The sequence below is a fragment of the Topomyia yanbarensis genome, chromosome 2, assembly GCF_030247195.1.
Source record: "Topomyia yanbarensis strain Yona2022 chromosome 2, ASM3024719v1, whole genome shotgun sequence".
NCBI classification, from domain to species: domain Eukaryota; kingdom Metazoa; phylum Arthropoda; class Insecta; order Diptera; family Culicidae; genus Topomyia; species Topomyia yanbarensis.
Window position 1 is genome coordinate 214,132,412 of NC_080671.1, and position 21,503 is coordinate 214,153,914.

The window sequence follows — 21,503 nt, forward strand, 5'->3', positions numbered from 1 at the left end:
TTTCTGCAGCGACTTTTTGTGTTCGATCTTCTCGCTGACAACATTGACTGCCCTCTGCTTCTCGCTAAGCTGGACTTCAACGTTCCTGGTAGGTCTCTGCGGAGAATGGACTTCTTTCGGCGCTCTACTCATCGCACGCAGTACGGCCAGAATAACCCGGTAGATGTTTGCTGTCAGCTCTTCAATAGTGTTTTTCATTATTTTGACTTCAACTTAAGTAGAGAAATGTTCAAATTCAAAATAGGTTTAAGTTAGTATAGTATTTCAGTCTGTACGAAAATTTATTAATTCGAAGACAATATATTAATTAAAATAAAAATATATCATGTTTTATGTTTTTAATGTAAGAAGATCGTGTAAAAGTGAATGCGTTGCATAAAAGAGCGGACTGTTGTCTGCATTACAGCATTTTAAATATGTGGCACGGAAATCTCGCCAATTTACGACTATACGCACAATGATGCCACCTGGCCACTTTTGATGATAAAGTATGGATCGCGTGAGATGTTTTTTGAATAAAACTGCAAATCAATGATACTTGTTATTAGTTTTCAGCCTCAATGCGCCTGCATTTTAATTTCGGCGCACAATTTGTATTCAAAAGCTAAATTTTCGAAATTTTTTAGGTGAAATTCCGAAGTAAACAAACAAAAAAAAAACTTATTATATTTATCTGTGAAGAGATGAAAATTTTTCAATTTTGACGCATTTACCTCCCAGTGTGCGTTTAAAATGTCTAAAATTATCGATTTTCAACACCTCTTAACTCGCAATAACAAACAATGTTTATCTGTGAAAAGTTGAAAATTTTTCGATTTTGACGCATTTACTTCCCAGTGTGCGTTTAAAATGTCTAAAACTATTGATTTTCAACTCCTCGTAGCTTGCAATAACGAACAATATTTATCTGTGAAAAGATGAAAAAATTTCAATTTTGACGCATTTTCTTCCCAGTGTGCGTTTAAAATGTCTAAAACTATTGATTTTTAACTCCTCGTAACTCGCTACATTTACTATCAAAAAGTTGAAAAAGTTCAAAATATTTCAATTTATATAGCGTCTACCATTCCGTTTATCTGCCACTGCACGGTACTTAAACGATCAAGAATAAGATACAGGTCAAACAAGCAAACCATAACAAAATGTTCATCTTTGTACAGGTTCGTAAACTGTGTGACTGGTATCGCCTTACGCGCGACAGGTAAATTATCCTCATGACCAGTCTTAAGACCGATGACGCATTTAAATTCCATGACATGTCACGAGACCAACCATCGAGGCTTGGAAGCTAACCTGTTTGAGACATGAGACATTTTCAGCAGAGCGTGAATGTACGGGTGACTTGACATGTCGCGAAAAATGTACACAGGTTCCAACTATGGGCCATACGTTGCAGAGTACAACTAAATTTTATTAGTATACTCAGGAACAATAATTACGACCCTATGAGTCTCTTGACTTTATTAATATAAACAAAACAAATGATTAAATAAATAAATAAATACAACAGATTTATGAATGTAAACATGCGAGCTAAGAGATTTATTTTCATCCCAGTATGCATGTATGATAATGGAATATACCTATAGCGTGCTGGGCCCACCTAGGCTTTTTTTATTCATTTCGTTTATTTGATAGGCACAAATGCGTTAGCTTGGCGGTGCCAAATTCTTTTGTTTTTACATTTTGGATATTTTAAAACTAGGAGGTTACAATGTTTAAATATTTTTTTATGAAAGAGAAAAATTTTACAGCTATCTTAAGACTAGAAATAAGATTCTATAAACAAGAGGGGGGGGGGCAAAAAAAAACTTTTATGAAAAAATTTAAAACAAGGAATTTAATAGTAATAGTTTTTAGGAAATATTTACAGTTATCTTAAAACTAACAATATAGTTTGGTACACAAAAGGGGGAAGAAATATTTATGAAAAATTTCACCGGTGTTTTAAAACTAGGGATACCATTCTATTTACAAGATGGGGGACAATAGTTTTAACAAAGAGGTAAAATTAAAAATATCTTAAAACTAGGAATACGGAATACAAATTTGATTTTTTTTATCGGAGACTTATGCTTGGTCAAGATGTTCAGAGGGGGGATTATTTCCAAAATCGGTGTAGAAGCAGTTGTATCAAGGACAGGGGAGAGAAGGCGTAGATGGTGACCAGGAGAGAAGAGCAAAACTTGCAACTTTCGGCCAAACGGGAGATCAGCGAAACCAATCAGCGCCTCAGTCCAGTAGGTCGGATTGGCGGATGGTACTCTTCGGACCCGCGGGGAATCCTTCAAAAGTCATCGGACCTCGAGTCGCTCTCGGTTCAGTTTCCGCAGTGGTAAGGGCGACGGCGGTTACACAGTGGCAGTCTGGAGCTGATCGGTTCCACACGGCAGGAGGAAACTTCTAAAAACGAGAAATAAAAAGAGAGGGGCTAAATTGGGATATTTATCGTTTTTATGAAAGTATAAATAAGGGACATATACGGGAAATCACGATTTGCCAGCATATCTCGGACTGGGACATTGGGTGGTCTACCTCGGGCCCGAAGGGAATCCTTTAACTGAGACCTGGCGTCCAAATACCCGGCGCATACCCAGACAACGTGCTCGATGTCGTGATAGCCCTCGTCACAAGCGCACAGACTACTCTCCGCAAGCCCAATACGCCGCAAATGCGCATCTAAGGTGTAGTGGTTGGACATAAGTCGGGACATTACACGAATAAAATCCCGACCCACATCCATCCCCCTGAACCAAGGCTTCGTTGATACCTTTGGGATAATGGAATGTAGCCATCGTCCAAGTTCACCATTGCTGCACGAGGTTTGCCAGCTGTTGAGTGTCTTCTGTCGACAAATACTAAAAAATTCGTTGAAGCAGATTGGTCTTTCGTATATGTCACCATTTAATGCGCCCACCTTTGCTAATGAGTCGGCCTTTTCATTGCCCGGGATAGAGCAATGAGAGGGGACCCAAACAAAGGTAATCTGGTAAGATTTTTCAGATAACGTACACAAGGACTCCCGTATCTTCCCCAGGAAATATGGGAATTGCTTTTTGGGCTTCATCGAACGAAGAGCCTCGATAGAGCTGAGGCTGTCCGAAATGATGAAGTAGTGATCTGTGGGCAGAGTGTCGATGATCCCAAGGGTGTACTGAATTGCAGCTAACTCTGCGACGTAAACTGAAGCGGGATCATTGAGCTTGAATGAAGCGGTGATAGTATTGTTGAAGATACCGAAGCCAGTGGACCCATCGAGATTTGATCCGTCAGTGTAGAACATTTTGTCACAGTCGACTTCTCGGAATTTATTATAAAATATATTGGGGAGCACTTGCGGGCGCATATGGTTCGGGATTCCACTCTTCCTTCCTTCATGGATGTGTCGAAGAATACAGTAGAATCAGAAGTATCTAGGAAACGAACACGGTTGGGAGTATATGAAGAAGGATTAATGCTCTGTGCCATGTAATCGAAGTACAAGGCCATAAATCGGGTTTGAGAATTAAGCTCGACGAGCCTCGCGAAGTGAATTAATAGAAGCTGGAGTTGCGCCGGCTCACGCTTCCTAGAAAAAAACAACCAACTCAGTTTTCTCCGTGGAGAACTCAATACCCAGCTGAAGAGCCCAAGCAGACAAATTGTCCAAGGTATTTTGTAATGGTCCTTGCAAGTCGGCAGCTTTGGGCCCTGTAACAGAGACCACGCCGTCGTCTGCAAGTTGCCTTAGCGTGCATGAATTGGCAAGACAATCGTCAATGTCATTCACGTAGATTTTGTAGAGCAGGGGACTTAGACATGAGCCCTGGGGAAGAGCCATGTAGCTAAATCGCGATGTTGTTAAATCGCCATGCGAAAAGTGCATGTGCTTTTCAGACAACAGGTTTAGCAAAAAGTTATTTAAAATTGGCGAAAGACCATGCTGGTGCAGCTTCTCTGACAGAATGTTGATAGAAACTGAGTCAAAAGCCCCCTTAATATCCAAGAAGACTGATGCCATCTGCTCTTTGTTAGCATAGGCCATTTGGATTTCTGTAGAAAGCAACGCAAGGCAATCGTTCGTCCCTTTGCCTTTGCGGAAGCCAAATTGTGTATCTGACAGAAAGCCATTTGCTTCAACCCAATTGTCGAGGCGAAACAAGATCATTTTCTCGAACAACTCCGAATACAGGACAGCATCGCAATCGGCCGATACGAGTTGTGGTCGGAGGCTGGTTTTTGGATGGCGATGACCTTCACTTGCCTCCATTCATAAGGGACAATGTTACCCTCAAGAAACTTGTTAAATAAATTCAACAAGCGCCTTTTTGCAGTGTCAGGCAGATTCTTCAGCAAGTTGAATTTGATTCTGTCTAACCCTGGGGCGTTATTGTTGCATGATAAGAGAGCAAGTGAGAACTCCACCATCGAAAAAGGTGTTTCGTTCGCGGTATCGTGAGGAGACGCGGCGCGGCACGTTTTCTGTACCGGGACAGAGTCCGGACAGATCTTCTTGGCGAAAGCGAATATCCAACGGTTTGAATATTCCACGTTCTCGTTGGTACTATTACGGTTACGCATACGTCGAGAGTTAACCCGTCGACGAACCGGCGCCAATAACTGCGTTTTTTGGCTTTCATTAGACTCTTCATTCGCCTTTCTAACGACGCGTACTGTTGATAGCTAGCGGGTAACCCGTCTTCCCGGAAGGCCTTATATGCAGTGGACTTTTCCGCGTACAGCTCTGAGCACTCTTTATCCCACCACAGGGTGGGAGACCGTCCATGGGTATTCGCGCTGGGTACTGGTTTAGTCTGAGCTTGATTCGCACTGTCGAGAATCAAGCCAGCCAAAAACCTGTACTCTTCCTCCGGAGGAAGTTCTTGAGTGGATTCGATTTTAACGAAAATCGCGGTCGCGTAACTCTTCCAATCAATGTTCCGTGTGAGGTCATACGAGACATTGATTGTTTCCGATGGTCTTGAACCGTTAGCAATTGAAATCAAGATAGGCAAATGATCGCTACCGTGGGGATCAGGGATCACCTTCCACATGCAATCTAACTGTAGCGATGTCGAACAAAGCGATAAATCCAACGCGCTTGCGCGTGCTGGTGGTGTAGGAATCCGCGTCATTCCTCCCGTGTTTAAGATGGTCATGTTGAAATTATCGCAAAGATCTTGGATTAATGTTGATCTATTATCATCATGAAGACATACCGTACCGTGCGAGTTAAAGTATCCCAGAACTAGCCGCGGTGCCGGTAAGGATTCCGTGATATTACAAAGCGTTCGATGCCCTGTCGAGGCTCTAGGAGGAATGTAGGTGGAAGCAATACAAAGGTCTTTACCTTTGATTAAAACTTGACAAGCGACAATTTCAATGCCTGGTGTCGAAGGGAGGTTAATTCGGTTGAAAGAATAGCACTTTTCGATCCCCAAAAGTACTCCTCCATAGGGGTTTTCTCGATCCAGACGAATTATATTAAAATCATGGAAGTTGAGATTTATATCGGAAGTTAACCAAGTTTCACATAATGCGAAAGCATCACATTTTAAACTATTTAGTAAAAATTTAAAGGAATCGATTTTCGGGAGGATACTTCTGCTGTTCCACTGTAGAACAGTGATCGAATCGGTGACCTCGTTCGATGACTTAGCCATCGAAGGATACGATCGCTGCAAGGAGGGGCCATTTAGTAGTGAACTGCTTCAAAAATGTTTGCACTATAGGGAGAAAACGTATCAGAAGGCTTTTAAGAGGATCAGTAACATTGAAAGCTGTGAAAATTAGGTCCACTATGTCAGAAAATTTCATCAGGTCCGTTACTGGACTGAGTATCTTTTTGAAAAACGGGGACACTTGGGGTTTTTGGTGTCCCTGGAAGTGGTGGGTACTCCTTGTTAGAATTAATATTTCCAAATCCTGGAGCAAATTGCTTCGGCTTTTGTGCATTACTTCCGTTGGATTTATTAGTTGTAGATGGCGCACTCTGAGTGGACGACACCTTGGCACCCTTACGAGGCAATGTAGGGGAGGCTGGATTTCTCCTCTTCCTGGATTCCCCTGGGTTAACCAATGATGTTCCCTCTTGTGGGTCGTCAGATTCTTGCTCAACGCCAGCCAAAAGAGCAAAGGAATTTTCGGAAGGGACAGATGGCGAAGCATTCTTTAGCATTTCTGCATAAGAGTGCCTCGAGCGATCCTTAAGGGAGCGCTTAATTTTATCCCCGCGCTGCTTGTACGCCGGGCATGACTTAAGAGCATGCGGAGGGCCCCCGCAGTAAATACACTTCTCAGTTTCTCCACCGCAAGCGTCATCCTCATGCTCTCCCTCGCATTTGCCGCACCGTTTTTTATTGCCACAATAAGTGGCTGTGTGGCCCAGTTGCTTGCAATTGCTGCAGTTCATTACCCGCGGTACAAACAGGCGAACAGGTAGGCGAACCTTATACAGGAGGACATAGTTGGGACGAGCAGATCCGGAGAAAGTCACCCGAATCGAGTCTGACGGAGAATAAGTTGTCTTATCATCTTCAGTTTTTGCGGAATACAATTGCTTGCATTCCAGAATCTTCGCCTTTTGAAGTGAAGGGTCCTTAAAGCAGCCAACCCCGTACTTCAACAGGTCTTCGCACTTTAGACCCGGTTCGGCGATGACCCCATCGATCTCCACAATTCTACAAGGCACATACACTTTGAATTGCTTCGTAAAACGCTCGCTGCGAGCAATCTGGTTTGCCTGGTCGAGGTCATTTACTATAACACGTATCTTATTAGCTCGAACACGTGTTATCTGAGCTACGGACGGGTAGTTAGCAGTCAGCTCCCGTGATATTTCTAGAATATTAGGCGATTTCGTGTTGGGCCGGAAATACACCACCCAGGGTCCATTTGAACTGGCTGGGTATGTTTTAATACGGGGAGGACTGGGAGAATCAGGGGAGGGAGTAATTTCGAGTTGATCCGGTGAATCCATGGGAATATCATTCCCATCCAATGTTACTTCGCCCTCGGCCATTTAGGCACGAGGATAACACGTGGTGTAAACGAGAGATGAAACTTATATTCAGGGGAAAGGGAAGAAGTAGAGACCGATCGGGGAAAGGGAAATGAAAGAAAAAAAAATACTTAGCTTATATAGCGGCGATTCCGGCTATTCTGGTATTCACTTCGCCAGCCTGTGCACCGGCGAACAAAGACTGCCTCAAACAATGGTTGACCTTCACTGACAATAATTATTCTTATTCACTTTATGCACAGCACCAGAAAACGAACTGCTTCGATCGAGAGCTCGGAGGGTTATGACCTAGGCTTTTTATATATGTACAAAGTTTAAGAATCCAATCAAAAGTTTTCGTGTGGATCTTTGGGCTGAGAAAATTTAGGTATATAAAAGGAAAGTTTGTTGAAATGAATCTGGTCCTCAAGGTTGAGTGTGGAAAACCGTTTCCACATGTTTTATAAGCAGTGAAAGTGGAAAACATTGTTTCGGAAAGTGAAGAAGTTTTATCTTGTTTCGGAAAGTGTAACCATTTCTTGTGTAGAGCAATCGTACCCTCTTCAGATTTTATTCTAACGCCGGGAAATGCTCATTGTGTTGTGACAAATTATCTGGTCAATTTATTGCAGAATGTGAATATAATACGTGTTAAGTTCAACGGAAGCGGCTAAATTTAAAAGATACTCCGACAGCGCTGTATTCACCATCTTACTTAATTCAGATAAGTATTAGAAATAACATGTATATGGAGGAAACAGTTTTGTGTTTCACACAACCTCTTGAATCTGATTAGTACCAAATGGCGGATATAATATTCTCTTTCAAAAAAAAATCAAATCCAAACTATTGCGCTGGACAAAATTTATTCAGTAATACGGTTATATTTATTAGATACAGCATATATTATATTCAGTATATACGCGACAGTTTTTATTTTCATGTATATGAATAAGTTCATGTTCACAATATGCTAACTAATCTTAATTTTTTTATTTATTTACCTAATTCACCATTTTATGAAATTGCATGACCTGTTCTAATCAAATTATTGAGGTGTGTTCATTTACATTCAGTATTGTTCATATTAATGCTTTTTCTTTTACTGGGTAATAATATACATGTGGATTACACACATTAAATTCACCATACTCAATATTGTCACAGAGGCTATATTTTTAATTTTAATTGTGATTTATTCATTTCATGTAATATATGTTTTATATATTTATTATTCGTATATGTTTGATGCATTTTATTAATTTTTCCTATCGTATCTTTTTTATTAGTAACATTTTATTTCAGCAGCACGTGCGTTCATGTCATATTCATTTCATGTCAAAATATTTTTTTCATCATGAAATATGTTTATTATATATATATATATATATATATATATATATATATATATATATATATATATATATATATATATATATATATATATATATATATATATATATATATATATATATATATATATATATATATATATATATATATATATATATATACCATATTTGTTTCATTTAGTTTACTTCTGACTTATTTTATACGTATTAAAATAATTATTTTTGACCGGCGATATATTTTTTAATCTATTGTTATATGGCATTCGTTTTGAGTTAGTATGTGCATTATATACATTGTCTTAAGAACATTTCAGCTATATTAACTAGCAGAATACGAGCGCCGGAAAGAAGAGATCGTAGGACCCGCTTCGATTATAGAGTGCGGAAGTTGGATATAGATTTCAGGCGTTAAGATAGGACGAGGGTTTAATCCTTCTTTTATTGAACATGATATTTGCAATATGTATGTAATTTTTTTATTATATTCATAAATTACATTCCATTTCTTCTAAGTATCTCATTACTTTTTACTTTCATTATCTGTACTATATTCATTACATTCGTTTTTTGCCTTTTTCATTATATTTAATTATTTCATTATTTGGGTCGGCAGGGTGCACCAGGGCATCATACGAACTGTGTCTTGGATTAGGGTACGTGGATTGATAATGATGTCTATACTGACTTCCTAATTCTTCGGAATGACATAGTTATTGTAGATATTCGTATCTGCGGCACGGTAAGTTTGACGCGGTCTTCTCACACAAACCATCAGGCAGTGCCGACTGGATTTTATGGTTGGAAGGAGATTCTTTGTCCCTGTGAAGTGCGCATAAGAACTTCTGCTTATGCATGCAACCCTTTTTGGCCCTTCGTACAGCGATAAATTGAAAGTCGTTTGCTAGCAACATTTGGCTTTACTGTTAAAAGCAACTGCAGCCACTGGCGTAGCCCTTGCACTGATGGTAGGTTCACTACATCATCACATCATGTAAAAAGAATAAGAATCAGTGAAGCACTGGACACGTGATATTTCAATGAAACCGTCTTTTCCTAGAAACTTTAAAGTCAGCTAACGAAATTTCCATGCACAAGCCCTCACCACATACACAAGCTTCTCGTAACTAAGTACTCATTTCCTGTCGGGCCTGGGAGACCAAGTTGCTTTATTCATGGTTGGACTTTTTTGATATTTTTTCCGAGATACTACATTTCCAAGTTTCGTGAAATTGTTAGTCAATCCTATTGAATGAACATCTTGATCTACGTATTTTCTCTTCGGAGCGCCCCTGGAGACGTATTTCTCAACTAATTGAATATTCATTGGCTGTAAATTGTAGAACCAACTAAGAACAAACAAGAGCAAGTATGGCGCTATATATTGAGGCGGACAAAATATTCGACTACAACTGCAATTAGTCAAAATCCCATAAGCTACGGAATTCCTTATGACCTTATGTCATAAGCTACGGGATTCCTGATTACCGATGCTTCGATAAGAAATCTTGCTACAACGAATACCGACATAAACGATTTCGTGCAGTAGGGGACCTGACTGTATATCGCATCAATTAATTTACCAATAGAGTAAGGTGGGGTAAAAGTGCGCGTGGGGCAAAAGTGCGCATAGGACTTTTAGAGTTGCCAGGTTCTACCACACAAGCGCTAGAACCTGGCAACTCTGTATGGATTTAGTATATCATTAAGTCAACTAATCGCACATATAAGCATGCAAGGTTTGAATATGGGGGCTTGAAATTAAGGGGGAAGGACCATTTTTCGCTGCTTTGGTGTAATTTTTCGAATTTTGGGAATCATAAATTGGCTGTTTGAATAAATCAGAATCTATAAAACTACAGTACCCTAAAATTCTTCAACATATGGTTTGTTGCGAGATATATTTGATTTGATGAAAAAAATTCAGTAATTTTCGTAACAATTTAATAAGTTAAAAAACTAACGGTGGGGTGAAAGTGCGCATAGAATATCCGTCCCAATAAAAAAACGCGAATGAAGCTTTTTATATAAAAGTTAAACTAATTCTTCCGTGATTTAAAGAAGGGACCATCATCCTCAATAACGGCGAGCTCACCGGTCAAATTACGACTGATATGAGCGGTTTTAGAACAAAAGCATCAGCATAACTAGTTCCAAGGGAAAATATAGAGTGCCGAAAGCTCAGAGTAATTAAAAAAGAAACAAAAAACTATGAATATGTAAATAAAGATATATTTCCAATATAAATAGCATATTCGCAAGAATTTTTGTAGTGATCCACCCAACTATGACAAATAATTATGTTACGAGGGGTGACAGTTTGATCATGAACGACATTATCTAAAAGATGAAACATCCAAGTTTTTTCAACATAATGGAAAACTGAACAACATCAACCGAGGCAGAGGGAAGGGTACTTTTTAGTTATGAAGGAAGAGTAAGAGGGGATGGATATCCTAAAATTGATTAGTTTAATTTATGGGCGGTAATAAATCGGCTATTCAATCAGTGCGCACTTTTGCCCGTGCTATGCGCACTCTTGCCCCGACCATGGGGCAAAAGTGCGCATTTGAGTATTCATGAGAAAATAATTATTTGGGGAGTGGGCGTAGCGTATTGGTAAATCGATTGCCTTGTACGCAGCGCACCTGGGTTCGGGTCCCGACCCCGCACATAGGGTTAGAAATTTTTCCTAAGAGATTTTTCTAACCCGAAGAGGCGAATGACCTTAAGGTTAAAACCTCTATAATTGAAATAAAAAAAAAAAAAAAAAAAAAAAATTGTATATTAACCGACATTTGCTATTATATTTCAGTTTCAATACCTTTGACTGTGACGCTTACTCCCTATTCAAAAGCAAATTTTCGAAATTTTTCGCGCGATTGGCCGCAATAAATGTCTCCTACATTGGCGAGATACACAAGAAAAAGATTTTCTTACTTTGGAGTGAATTCCAGAAATAAAAAATTTTGATGACTTTTTTGCACTGTAAATAGTACCGCCAACTTGCCCCGCGTGCAACACCGCCAACTTACCCCAACTGCATATTTTATTAAAAACTATTTAAAAATAACTTTTGTTTGTGGATAGATGTGATATCTATACGGATACTGAAAGCGCGCGCTATCGAAAAATATAATCATTCGGGAAATAGATTGAAAATCACCCTAAATACCGCAAAATATTTCAAAATTTAGAAAATTTACTTTGTATGCTCGAAAACACAATATCGCCCACAATTTCAACAAAACAAAATGTTTTGCAACAAAAACACATCGGATAATGTGTTTCACATTACTTGAGGTACACAACGAGAGGCAACGCTTTATGTCTAATAGAAACGGAGAAAAGGGGCTTCCGCTAACTTACCCCAACCGCCAACTAGCCCCGGGCTCCCCTACTATTATTGTAATATGCATAACAACCTATTGTTCTGATTCTGCAATTATTCAGATGTAATTGTTTAATACCCGTATTTTGTAAATGCTGCCACATATCTAAATAATGTGTTTTTTTTTAGTTTCTGAATGTTTTAGCATTGGGTATACTTTCTGTGATTATCAGAACTAACAACTATCATCTTTTGTTGGACGATCTAAATGAAGGCGACGACAATGGAAACGATTTAATCGCTCCAATATTACCTACACCACTGAGTAAAGTAGATCCAACCTATGCATATCGTGACCACTTTCAGCAAACAGGACTACGTAGCAGTAACTTGAATGATATATGTTATGACAAGTGAGTGGTATTTATTAGAACTTTTTTGTAGATGACGTTGATATGAGTGGATTGGTGTTCCTCTGCATGATTGCGGTTACACTAATGTTGATATATGGGGCTGTCAAGGGGAAGCCTTCACATCTATTGCCGTTTTTCTGTTTACAGATATTCGACTTCGCTATTGTTACGTAAGTATTGCATTACCTTGGCATATTAGATGCAATATATTCTTTGACGCGCTAGTACGTTTTGCTTTCGGGAAGTCGTACCAAATCATTATGTGGATCGTATGAATGAGGAATAAAATCCGAACAAACTTTAAATCGCAAATGACTATATGAAACCAAGTTTAATTTTTTGAATAATATATATATATATATATATATATATATATATATATATATATATATATATATATATATATATATATATATATATATATATATATATATATATATATATATATATATATATATATATATATATATATATATATATATATATATATATATATATATATATATATATATATATATATATATATATATATATATATATATATATATATATATATATATATATATTTAAATACTTTAAATAGTTTCTTTCCTAACCCTCGGCTCCCTTGTACCATTCAGTACCGCAACTCTCTTCTCTTAAAATTCAGCACCACTTACTCGTTGAGCGCCCGACTTGTTCGCGAACTACTCGGTCTAGTCCCCGGCGATGGACCTAGCCTACTCCGACGGAGAATCCCCAAGTGAGAGAATATCTCTCGAAACCGAGCTAACCAACCAGGTTTCGAGGTCAGTTTGGCGATTCCGGTGGAGCCCTGACGACCCGCGACAAGTGATGTCTCGTCGCCGCCGGTGACTAGACTGAATATATCGCTAGTTTGTGATCTACCCAGTCTAGTCCTCAGCGGTGAATCTTGCGTACGGCGACGGAGAGTTCATCGGCGAAGGAAGTTCTCCCGATACCAATTCTTCTTTGGTTTTAGCACCAAAACTTCTTAAGCCCTTTGACTCCCTGTCCGGTGCTTTAAACCCTTTGGTCCTTCTCGTTCCCATTCACCCTACTCCCCCCATGAGTCATTCAGCTCTCGACTTGTTCGCGAACTACTCGGTCTACTCCTCAACGATACGCATACTCCGACGGAGAATTCCCCGGCGAGAGAAGTTCTCCCGAAACCGAGCCAACCAACCTGGTGTCGAGGTTAGTTCGGCGATTCCGGTGGAGTCGGGCGTCCGTCTCGCTGGTGTTCCGAAGGCCCGCGATTGATGGTGTCCCGTTGCGGTCTACTGAGTCTAGTCCCCGACGGTGAATCTAGGTTTAGTATCCTCAAAGTCTGCTGGTAAAGCTCATACGATTCGCACATATAGCTGTGGAAATACGGTCTGAACACTACGATCCCGTATGTAATCTTTAAATGTCAAAAGCCTTTCAGTAAATCTCATGTATTTTTAATATCGAATCACATATAAATCGCAATGAGTCTGATTTGAATTCAGATTGTTTCCTTATCGAAATTAATTTTGAATGCAACAACCAATTCTGCCATTTGTGCTTGAAATGGAATCAATTCAGAAGTCGGTCTGTATTTGCCTTTTCATGAGGCGTTTGTTTGACAATTTACAGGTGAGCTCTTTCTTCCGCGAACAGTAAAACGACTTCTATCGTTAATCATTTTCGTTTGTTACTGGGACCATTAAAAATGGTGATGGCCTTATTTATTTATTTTATTCATTTCGTTTATTTTTTAAAATTTTGGTAAATTTATAAATTTTATCCATTTCATTCATCTTATTTATTTTATTCATATTCTTTTTATTTATTTTATTCATTTGATTCATTGTATTCATCTTATTCATTTTATTTGATTTATTCATTTGATTCATTTCAATCATTTTTTGTTTCATTTATTTTTTTGTTTTATTTATTTTGTTGAATTCATCCATTTTATTCGTTTTATTAATTTTATTATTTTTATTTATTTCATTCATATAACTCATTTAATTAATTCAGTGAATGTATTTCCGTTTATTCATCAATTCGTCAATTGATTGATTGAATTAAATTAATGCATTTAAGGGAGTCCTCTACTCTCATGGTTTCAAAAAATCGATTTATTTTCATTTGATTCATTTCAATAATTATTTGTTTCATTTATTTTTTTGTTTTATTTTTTTTGTTGAATTCATCCATTTTATTCGTTTTATTAATTTTATTATTTTTATTTATTTCATTCATATAACTCATTTAATTAATTCAGTTAATGTATTTCCGTTTATTCATCAATTCGTCAATTGATTGATTGAATTAAATTAATGCATTTAAGGGAGTCCTCTACTCTCATGGTTTCAAAAAATCGATTTATTTTCTTTGCTAAATTTCATTCTATAAGTATCTGAGAATACGCCACAAAAAGGATTTGGTGAAAATCATATTCCTTGACATGTTCTGGGAATCGAAAGGTACTCATATCAGACCGTTTCTGAGATACTAAGCACGGCGCACCACGATGGCGCTTGTCTATGGAAAATTATTGTTTAAAGAATTCACCTGTCCATTCTGGACGGTTTATGTATAAGTGAGCTTCTGTGAATGGTTTCTTGTTTTTTTTTGGGACGAGAAGAAAATATGCGTCGGACATGTTGAGAAGCGTACGGGAACGAGATTACGAAAACTGAAGAAAGAAAACAAAGGTATCAGTGGGAAAGGAAAGGGAAAGTTGAAGGACAAATCAATCGGCCAGCTAACAAAATTTTGTGGGCTGGCGATTTGGAGAAACTCAAATTCAGTAGAACATATGCGAAATCTAATCTGGGCTTCCCTCGAACGCTGCTCGTCATCGAAGGAAAATCCCCAACACTCAAAGTGTTCACCCGACGAGGACAGTTGGTGCAAGTGGCGTCAGGCTGAAGTAAAAAGAACTTAAAAAACTTTCGAACATGTCAGGATTTACGAAAGTCTATCATCTAATGATTTATTAGAAAGATGCTTAGGAGCTTACACCCAAAATAGCAATAAGTCTCAGAATGGTGTAACCTGTGCCTTAAACACTTGCACAAATCCTGACAGGAAGATGTTCCATCTTGCGACTTATTTGGCAGTCAGCATCTTCAACCAAGGATTTTCATCGATATTACAAGTTATGGAGGTGATGGAAATTATCTTGGGGACTGAAGCTGAAAGATGTGCTACTCGACTCGACGGTGAACGTATAACTCGTTCTGAACGCTAAGTGGGTGTCGCGGCCAAACCAAGAACATTTTCGTGATGAGGAAGGTGAGCTCTGCTGACCCGTTATAGTAGAGTATCTAGTAAGTTACTACAATCGAGTTATACACCGTACTTTATCTAACGCGTTTTCCCGAAAGTAGTGTTTTTAAGCGGTCAAGTAAGACTTTTCATAGAAGTACTGCTCCGATTTCAATAATTTTTTCTCCAATTGCTCAGGAAACATACCGCTATATTTGGTCGAGAGGGATTTGCAAAATGTCAACTTATTCCATTTTTATGGCCCTTAATAGATAAAAAAAATGTCGTAAATATTGGAAATTTTCACATATCGTTACATAACTTTTACAAATTATAAAATTAAAAAATCCCTCTCGTTTAAACATAGCCAACGTGTGACTATGATTATAAAAATATGAGTTTTCTGATTACAAATTACCCAATTTGCCACAACTTAAGCGGGACCCATGAAGTTTGAACATCAATGTCATCAATGAAGTTTCAAGGTCGCGAGAAACTATTCTTCTCGTCTTCAACAGTAAAATTGAAAAGGCAAAACATGTATCTTCAAAAAAGAAGTTTCTAAATCCATTGAGTAGATGCTTTACAATTTATTCCCCAAAAAGTTCTCAATTTTAGACCTCGCGAGTAGAAGACCCCCTTAACTCATTTCATTAATTTACCTATTTATTCGTTTTATTCCTTATATTCATTTAGTTTATTTTTTGTTTTATTTATTTTATTCAATTCACTAATTCTATTACTTTTATTCATTTCGTTCATAATCTTTTTCTTAATTTTATGATTTTTACACCTCATAAATTTTATTTATTAGATGAATTTTATTCGTTTAATTCATATAATTAATTTAATTCATATAATTCATTATTTCAATTAATTAATTTAATTAATTAAATTTATTTAATATAAGCGATTATATGCTTTTTGCGAGAAATATTTTAAGAAAGTTTGAATTTATTGAATGGCATGAAGCCATGATGTTATTACATAAAAGTTATAGCCAGGGTTACCACATATACAGATTATTTTAAATTTTACAGATTTTTCAAGAAAATTTACGAATTACATCTTTCAGATTTTTGGCTAAAATACAGATTTTTCAGATTTTCAATGTAGGTTTGTAGTACCCAGCCTATCAGAATTTCGAATAACACTTAAAAAGCATCCTATGCCGTTCTGACTTTAAGCAACCGCATCGGCGTGGAACAAAAACATCAAATTTAGATATCATTTGTTCTCCAGATAAAGAATAAAATCAATCTGATTGTTATATTTGTGATCGGTTATCACAATTAATTTTTCATTGTCAAAATACTGTTTATTTTGGAAACTTCTAGTCAATTTTTGAATATAGATTTTCGATTAAGAATTTGCCACCCGCGATACAGATTTCCAGATTTTTCACGAAAAAATACGGATTTCAATGTGGCAACCCTTTTTATAGTAGCAGGTGGAACTGATATGCGAGCACATTTACGTTTATTGGCAAAAGTACTCGCCTATGAGTCCCATATAGATTTTTTCAGCAGTTCAAAAGAACAATTTTTTTTTATTATACAGAAATATTTTTGTAGTAACGAAACTGTTTTGTGCAACAAGGATGGTGTTGAAAACACCGTGCCGAACGGTATCAACAAAGTTCATTTACAAATTAAATTCAGTCGTTTTTTGGTGTTTTTCGCGCTAACAGCGGTATAATTTGTGACGACTAGTCAAGTGAAGTGTTCTTCCAGTCGTCGATAGTGAAAGATTGACGAAAATCCGTGAAAAACAATCGAATTAAGTGGATTTTAGCTTTACCCACGAGGCAATTTCGGTACAATAATAATTAGCCATCGCTGTGCGGTGTAACATAAAAACTTTTCTGTAAATTGCTGCTTTTTCGGGACGTTGTGTAAAGTGCCTATTTTCACCATACTAAGCAAGGTGCCTCACTAATTCGTTAATTTCTCGCCCTACAATCAATGGAATGCGTAAAAATTGACATCAACATCTTTGCTTCGTTGTTAATAACCAATATAATAATACAAATGCGGCGAAAATAGTAAAATTCTCGCAACGAAAACTCGAATCTAGTGCCCCTATTGTTGCGCTTTCGACTCAATGCGTCTAACAAAGATGGAAACAGTGTTGGGAAATTATCAAAAAATCAAAAATCGGTAACGCATAAAATTACTACTGATTCTCTTACTCGATATTTATTATCAGCAAAATCACGGATGAGTTTAGCAATACAATGAAAATGTGAAATCCATTACGCCTTCTTCGATCTCATCATCGTGATAAGTTTTTCTTTCACACGTACTCATAAAATCATCTAAAGAGAAAATCAATCTCACCAATTATCAATGATGTGTGATATTGATGATTTTATTATGCGCATAAACTGCTATATCAGTTTCGTCTGCCATTTTGCAGTAGCTGCGATTGAACAACTAGAGCTGAATATAACGGGAGATGCGTGAAGTTAATTAGGGCCCAACACATTTGTTTAGGGGGAAAATGTTCACGTATGCAGCGAACCAAAATATTAATTTAACGTTATAGTACATATAGTACTTGTCCTTATACTATTAAACATGTTTGAGAATTTTAGTTGACCTGTTGGGTTTACATCGTGATCACCAAAGCCGCCAAAACACTAGAAACCCGGAAACTTCACACGGTTTCTCTGCTGTTAGGGAGTTTGTGTGAGTGTAAAACCGACTACACCAGTGTAATGCATTGTCAAAAACGAAAATGCCATTAGCTGTGTGTTCTACTAATAGAGCCTACAAAATATGATGAGAGTGTTTAGCCAGAGACAGATCATCAAACGCTGAGAAAAATTGTTCACGATTTTTTAATAAAATTTCTTCTGCTCAAATGTGTAGCAATCACGTGATGATTTTATTTTGGTTACCGTTGCGTGAACAGTAATGGGTGACAACGGGCACATAAAATTGAAAACGAGAATACTAGATCAACACCACTCTCGGTATATCAAGTTATAAGGTTTGTGATGTCAGGTGGTAATAATGAAAACGATTATCATCGATGATTTTTTTCGACGGTGATCATTGATTTTTAATTTTTTGATTATGATTATGACAACACTGGATGGAAATATGGTATATTTGGCAACACTGTAACTAAAAATTACTATTTTTTCTAGATTCCCTGACTCATTTCCTTCGAAATGCATCCAACCGATTGTCTATAGACTAAGTTAAACCAAAGATATGAATAAAAGTTATAAATTGATGCTTTATTTGTATGGAAAATTTTCCATGCACGATTATGACACGCCACACAAATTTTGTCATCAATACACACCTATGACACGTGTGAGTGTGACTATTGTTTAGGGGAATTGTGGGAAAAACCGACACCCCACAACTTTTCCTAGAAATCAAATTTTTATTCATTTCATAATGATACATTATTATTAGTACGTTTATGTAGAGCATTTAAAAAAATTGGATTTACGTTAGTGCGCCGAATGTCATAAAAATAAACAAAACATACGACAGCAGCGTTCATACTCGTCTGGATGTAAAATTTCGTTGGTAGATTTTAAGGTTTTAACCGAACAAAAGCTTTTCAAATCACCCCATTTTTCAGTACCTCTTATTATCGGCCTTTACTATGATCAACTAGGTGCATTGAAGACGAGTTTGAGAAATTCAATATTTTTAATTGCTTTTATAAAAAAATGTGCACTGTTGGGGTAAAACCGACACCCTTTGGTTAGGGTAAAACCGACACACTGTTAAGATGGTTGTGTTTACTTGCGATTCATTACAAAAGGCTGGGGATCTTTGTGACACTTCAGTTACACTATTAGCACACTATAGTAATAGCTGAAATACACAGAAATACTTTTATTGTGTTTATTTCTTATAAGTCTCTTTAAAAATCAAAAATTGGAATTTTTGCTTATCTGATTCTATCGAAGCTTTTGCTATTTCTGCAAAAAGCTCATCAAACCGAATTTCTAGTGTTCTCTTGGTTTGTCATAGACGAACTTTATCACAATGAGACAATGATATTATGTATGATCGTTTATAATCAGAGTCCGAAAAATCAAATCTGAAAAAAGATAGTTTTACTAAGAAGTGTGTGTGTGTCACTTATAAGTGAATGAATCCAATTAGCAGAACGTAGAACGCTTGCAAATCTTCTCTTACGAAATAAAATGACACTGGAGGTTGCAATGATGTGCTGTCGCAGGTTCGGGAATTTTCTTTCTGAGTATCAGAGTGTGCTGTCGCTTGCGCGAGGTTTTTTGTTCAACGTTTCGAGTCTTACTCTCAGTTTATTTCGACAAATTTCGGTTTTGTTAAACTTAACTATTACATGTGTGTGAGTGTGATTGTTCTCGAGAAGTTTGGAACGCTTGGAAAAACTGATTGATTGGAGAAGGCTTGTTATTTAGAAAACATCTTACCACACAGCGGACGCACCGGGTAGGGTTGTAGAGTTAATTTACATTGGGGGGTGGAGATAGCGTAGTTGGCAAATCGATTGCCTTGTACGCAGATCACCTGGGTTCAATTCCCAACCTCGCATATAGGGCTAGAGATTTTTCTAAAGAGATTTCTCTAACCCGACAAAGAGGCGAATGACCCTAAGGTTAAAACCTCTATAATCAAAAAAAAAAAAGAAAAAAAAGAGTTTACATTGGCCAGCTCGGTCGCTGTTGCGCTGTAAGCATATTCTGTGGTAATTAAATTGAATCGGTCCGTGCAGTATCCAAGTGATATGACGGAAGTTTATGTATGATATTTATGAATTCTGGCTCGCTGTGAACGCGTTGCCTATTTGCTGGTTAGAATAGTCTTTTGATTGTTCTATCGGAATTTATAAGTGTTACAAAGTATGGCTAGAATCATACGATGTAAGCTAGATGGAGTCATTTGGATTTTGTTTATATTGAAAGTATTTAACTGCTTTATCGGGGTTTGATTTTATATTGACTGTGACTCATGCTTTCTGTATAGTAATCAGATGGATCACGTCTAAGGTCTTAAATGATGATGAGCATAGATGATTATTGATCGGGTTGCGTGGTGGCTTTTGCTTAACCGCCACACCTTCCCCGTAAGAAAAAAATGATGCAGTGTTCGAAATCATTTTTAGTAAATTGTGTACTGCGTCCAAAAATCTCTTACAGTATTGTGTGTAGTGTAATGTAGTTTTACAATTTTTGTGCTATAAATCTAGTGTGATATAAAATTTGTGTGGTAATTTATGCTTTAATTAATTGATTATACATGATTTAGGAATTAATTACAATTTTTAGTGTGTATTGTGATATAATATAGTGTGTGTGTTGATATAATTTTAATATTTTTATAATGTAAAGTGGTGCATATGAATTGGAATATATAAAAGTTTTTTTTTTTAATTGTGACTGTGATAATTTGTTGATATTTCTATAAGCTTTGTAGTTTTTTCATACATTTGACTACTCTGTTTTTGTGTATTGTTTGTCTCTGCTTCGTTACTATATCTTCAATTGTTACATTTGGATGGTTTATATCTGTTATTATGTATGGTCCTTTGTAAATTGTATCAAATTTGGTTCTTCTTTCGTTTTCTATCATCACTTCATCGTTTACTTGTACTGTACTGGGTCTTGCTTTGTTAAATTGCTGTAGGTTACGATTTGTTTTCACTTTATCTATTATACTTTTGGTTTTTATAGCGGCAGTTTTCAGTTTGTATTTCAGTTCTGAATAATATTCGTCGTAATTGTATATTGGTTCTATGGTTTCTGGATTTTTCAAATTTTTGGGTAATGTTGCTGTTCTTCCAAATATTAGTTCGAAAGGTGAGTATGGAAAATCTGTATGAGGGGTCGTATTGTAACAGAATGCATAGTAAGACAACCAGTCATCCCAATCAGTATGTGATTCGTTGACGAATTGTCTTACGTATTCATTTGGACAACGGTGATTTCTCTCGAGACTTCCGATTGTTTCTGGGTGATATGGAGTTGAAAGTTTATGTGTTATTTGAAGCATTTCGCCGATTTTATTAAATACTTCATTCTTATATTCGGTTCCTTGATCCGTTCTTATAATGGAAGGTGTTCCGTATATCAAAATACAGCATTCAACAAAAACTTTTGCTAATGTTTCAGCTTGTTTATCTGTAATTGGTTTAATGATGAGGTACTTTGACAGATCGCATTGAATTGTTAG

The 21,503-nt window shown here is 37.0% G+C and overlaps 1 protein-coding gene across 18 annotated transcripts in view; it reads left to right on the plus strand.

The window, feature by feature from the left end:
• The window catches only part of LOC131682870 (lysosomal-associated transmembrane protein 4B), an 897,979-nt gene that overhangs the window by 320,430 nt on the left and 556,046 nt on the right, over positions 1–21,503 (plus strand). For all 18 annotated transcript variants that reach the window (XR_009304217.1, XR_009304218.1, XR_009304220.1 and 15 more), the window contains 2 exons: positions 11,849–12,044; positions 12,104–12,242. Coding sequence is in view for 15 of the 18 variants with exons in the window: in XM_058964649.1 (XP_058820632.1) it covers positions 11,849–12,044; positions 12,104–12,242 (335 nt within the window). In the remaining 3 variants the exon portion in view is untranslated. The remainder of the gene's footprint in view (positions 1–11,848; positions 12,045–12,103; positions 12,243–21,503) is intronic.